The 2,575-nt window shown below is 43.0% G+C and overlaps 1 protein-coding gene across 21 annotated transcripts in view; it reads left to right on the top strand.

Moving 5' to 3' along the window:
- LOC116851191 (ELAV-like protein 3) overlaps positions 1 to 2,575 on the top strand; it is a 66,223-nt gene that overhangs the window by 53,491 nt on the left and 10,157 nt on the right. For 17 of the 21 annotated variants that reach the window (XM_032830369.1, XM_032830366.1, XM_032830368.1 and 14 more), the window contains one exon: positions 1,436 to 1,474. The exons of the other annotated variants lie outside the window; for them this stretch is intronic. In XM_032830369.1, coding sequence (XP_032686260.1) covers positions 1,436 to 1,474 — 39 coding nt within the window. The remainder of the gene's footprint in view (positions 1 to 1,435; positions 1,475 to 2,575) is intronic. 21 annotated transcript variants of the gene reach the window in all.

The raw sequence follows: 2,575 nt of genomic DNA, 5'->3' as shown, positions 1-2,575 counted from the left end.
CCCTCTTTGGCGCTCACGCTTTTTCTACGATTAAGGAGAGGGTATCAGAAGTAGTAGCGTAATTTATACACGAGAAGAAGTTCGCTCGCCCCTTATTCGCCTCACGTAAAAGTCGCCGATCAGAGTTTATTTTACTACGCGAGACACGATCATTATCCACCCCCCGTCCCCTTGACGCGCGATCCCTTACCGCGAGAAGCAACGCATACCGATCAGCAGGCAACAACGAGCAGGCCGTGTCGAGTGTGATAGCTGAGAAGTTGGAACAAACAAATGAAAAGAAGAAATAAGAAGAAAAGAAAAAGACTCTGAGTCTGTCGGGAGAAAAAATTTCATAGATATTTACTTACGTTATTTTTGTGTTCTTCTTTTCTTTCTCCGCTTCACAAAAACCCGTAGCTCTGTGATTTCTGGATGTTGCATTCGCTGAATATTCTTGAGATACTTCGATCACTTTGCCAGAAATTCACTTTGAAACTGTCGGTATACCAAAATATCTAAGAAACTTCCTCGGTGGGCAACTAATAACATATTCGCTAATACTAATGTAAGATATTTTTTAAACAAAAATTATTAGACTCTAAATTAGTTTGTTCTGAATTAAGAAAATTGAAAATATTTATACGTATTATGTGTTGGCAAATGTCATTGGCCCGTATATTGGTCGTCTTCTACGATACGCAATTTTATATTAACAATGTTCATTTTTTCTCACTATAAGAATGTTTATAAATGTAATCTTTGAATACAAAAAATTGCAAAAGATCTAAAAAATATAAAAACACTTTTTAGCTTTTTTTATCATAATATATATTTTTTTAATATATTAAAAACCAAACTTTCGAAATTAAACCATTATTGAGACTGTTACCTTGCCATTTCCTCAAAATTTTAGCTTTTCACGAAAGTAATTGTTTATTTTGTTCAAATAAAAGAGAGAGAGAATTTGGATTTAAGTAAATATGTTATTAATCCCACCGAAAAAAAAATTATTCGTTTCTTCTTAGACATTCTTTCTTTCAGTGTAGGCGAATGCAAGAGACGAGGATCTCTCAGTTTGAATACCAGAAGATTCTCTGTGGAAAACAGGGAGGAAATTCCGCGATCACCGCGTTCGATTTCCGAACTTTTCACTCGACAGAGCATGAATCGTGGACACGATTTTTTTTTTTTTAGATCGAACGCTGACGGACGCGAGATAGTCGTTGCTTTCATTTTACGTCCTTCCCCCTCGCGTTTCTCCCTCTAATGTTAGCGCAACCCTCAGCGTTTTTGGTTTCACGTTATCCACGAGGATACGTCTTGTTTTCTCTCCCTCTCCCCCGCCCCCCCCCTGCCTCCCCTCGTCCATCCGCCGACGAATCAGGGGCGAGCGAATCGCGGTATGCTGCCAGTTGGATTTTAACGAGATATGGTTTTTTTCGTTTCTGTTTAGTACGACAGTTTGTGACCGGCGGCGGAGACAATTTGCCCGGTACGTAACTCACAAATCTCTTTTTTCTTTTTCCTCATTACGCGCCCTTCAGCTGAAAAAAAAAAAGAAAAGAAAATGAAAAGCAACCGTTCTCCGAAGATGATGCGCGCGCCTCGTCCGCGACGACCTCGTTTCTCTCTCGCGTCGTGTTGCGCGCTGGTTACAACAACGTCGTCGACGTCGCTGTGTGGTTGTTAATAAAATAGAAACGTAGAAGTTACGAGTGCTGATTTCCTCCCACCGGCGGGGCGGTAATCGTGCGCGCGGAATCGAAAATCGATTTGACGCGAAGTACCTCCGGGCGGACATCGCCGCGTCGTCTCACCTTGGGACGAAGGCTGCCCGCGTATCATTGACGGCGGCGTTTTGTCAAAATTAATCGCGGCTCCGAACGGCGACGTTTCTCTGTATTTCAACGAGAGCCTCGCACCACGCCGCGAACATTGCTCGCGCGCTGGACAGCACGAAATTATCGCGAGATCTCGCAAATTTGCCGACGTCGATCGCGCACCGGATGTCGCGACTCGCGCCGCGCCGACAAAATTCAAGATCGCAACGAGCTCCTCAACACGGTGATCGACGCGAGGAGAGGACGAGGATCGAGGAGGAGTAGATGCAGCTCCGGCAAACCGGACCTGGCGCGCACATCATCCAGTGTTTTCCCCGAGCGCCACTTTTGTTTCTTTACGCTTTTTGTCATTCGTTATTGATTATGATTTGCCATTACGATCTCTCGATTCTACTGACATATACGTACGTACACGCGATCGAATGTACTCGCTTTGTTTTTTGTCACTCTATCTTTATTTTTTCTTTCTCTCACTTTTTCACTCACTCTCTATGTCTCTCACTTCTCCGTCCCTCCCTCTCTTTCTCTCTCTCGTTGTTTCTGTCTCTCCTCTCCCTCCCTGTTATATCTTTCTTTCTCCCCTTTCCTTTCTTTATCTTTCTCTCCCATTCCTTGTGTCTTTCTCTCTCTATTTTTATTTTTTTTTATTTTTCTGTCTTCTTCTCCCTCCTTCTTCCCTTCTCTATGATATTTTTTTCTTTATCTCTTTCTCCCTCTATCTGTCTCTCTCTCTCTCTCTCTCTCTCTCTCTC

The sequence above is a fragment of the Odontomachus brunneus genome, unplaced genomic scaffold (assembly GCF_010583005.1).
Source record: "Odontomachus brunneus isolate Ranch 3 - 2012 unplaced genomic scaffold, Obru_v1 Obru_scaffold_167, whole genome shotgun sequence".
Classification (NCBI taxonomy): Eukaryota; Metazoa; Arthropoda; class Insecta; order Hymenoptera; family Formicidae; genus Odontomachus; species Odontomachus brunneus.
The sequence above is the reverse complement of the archived record's forward strand: the minus strand, read 5'-3'. Positions and strand labels throughout refer to the sequence as shown.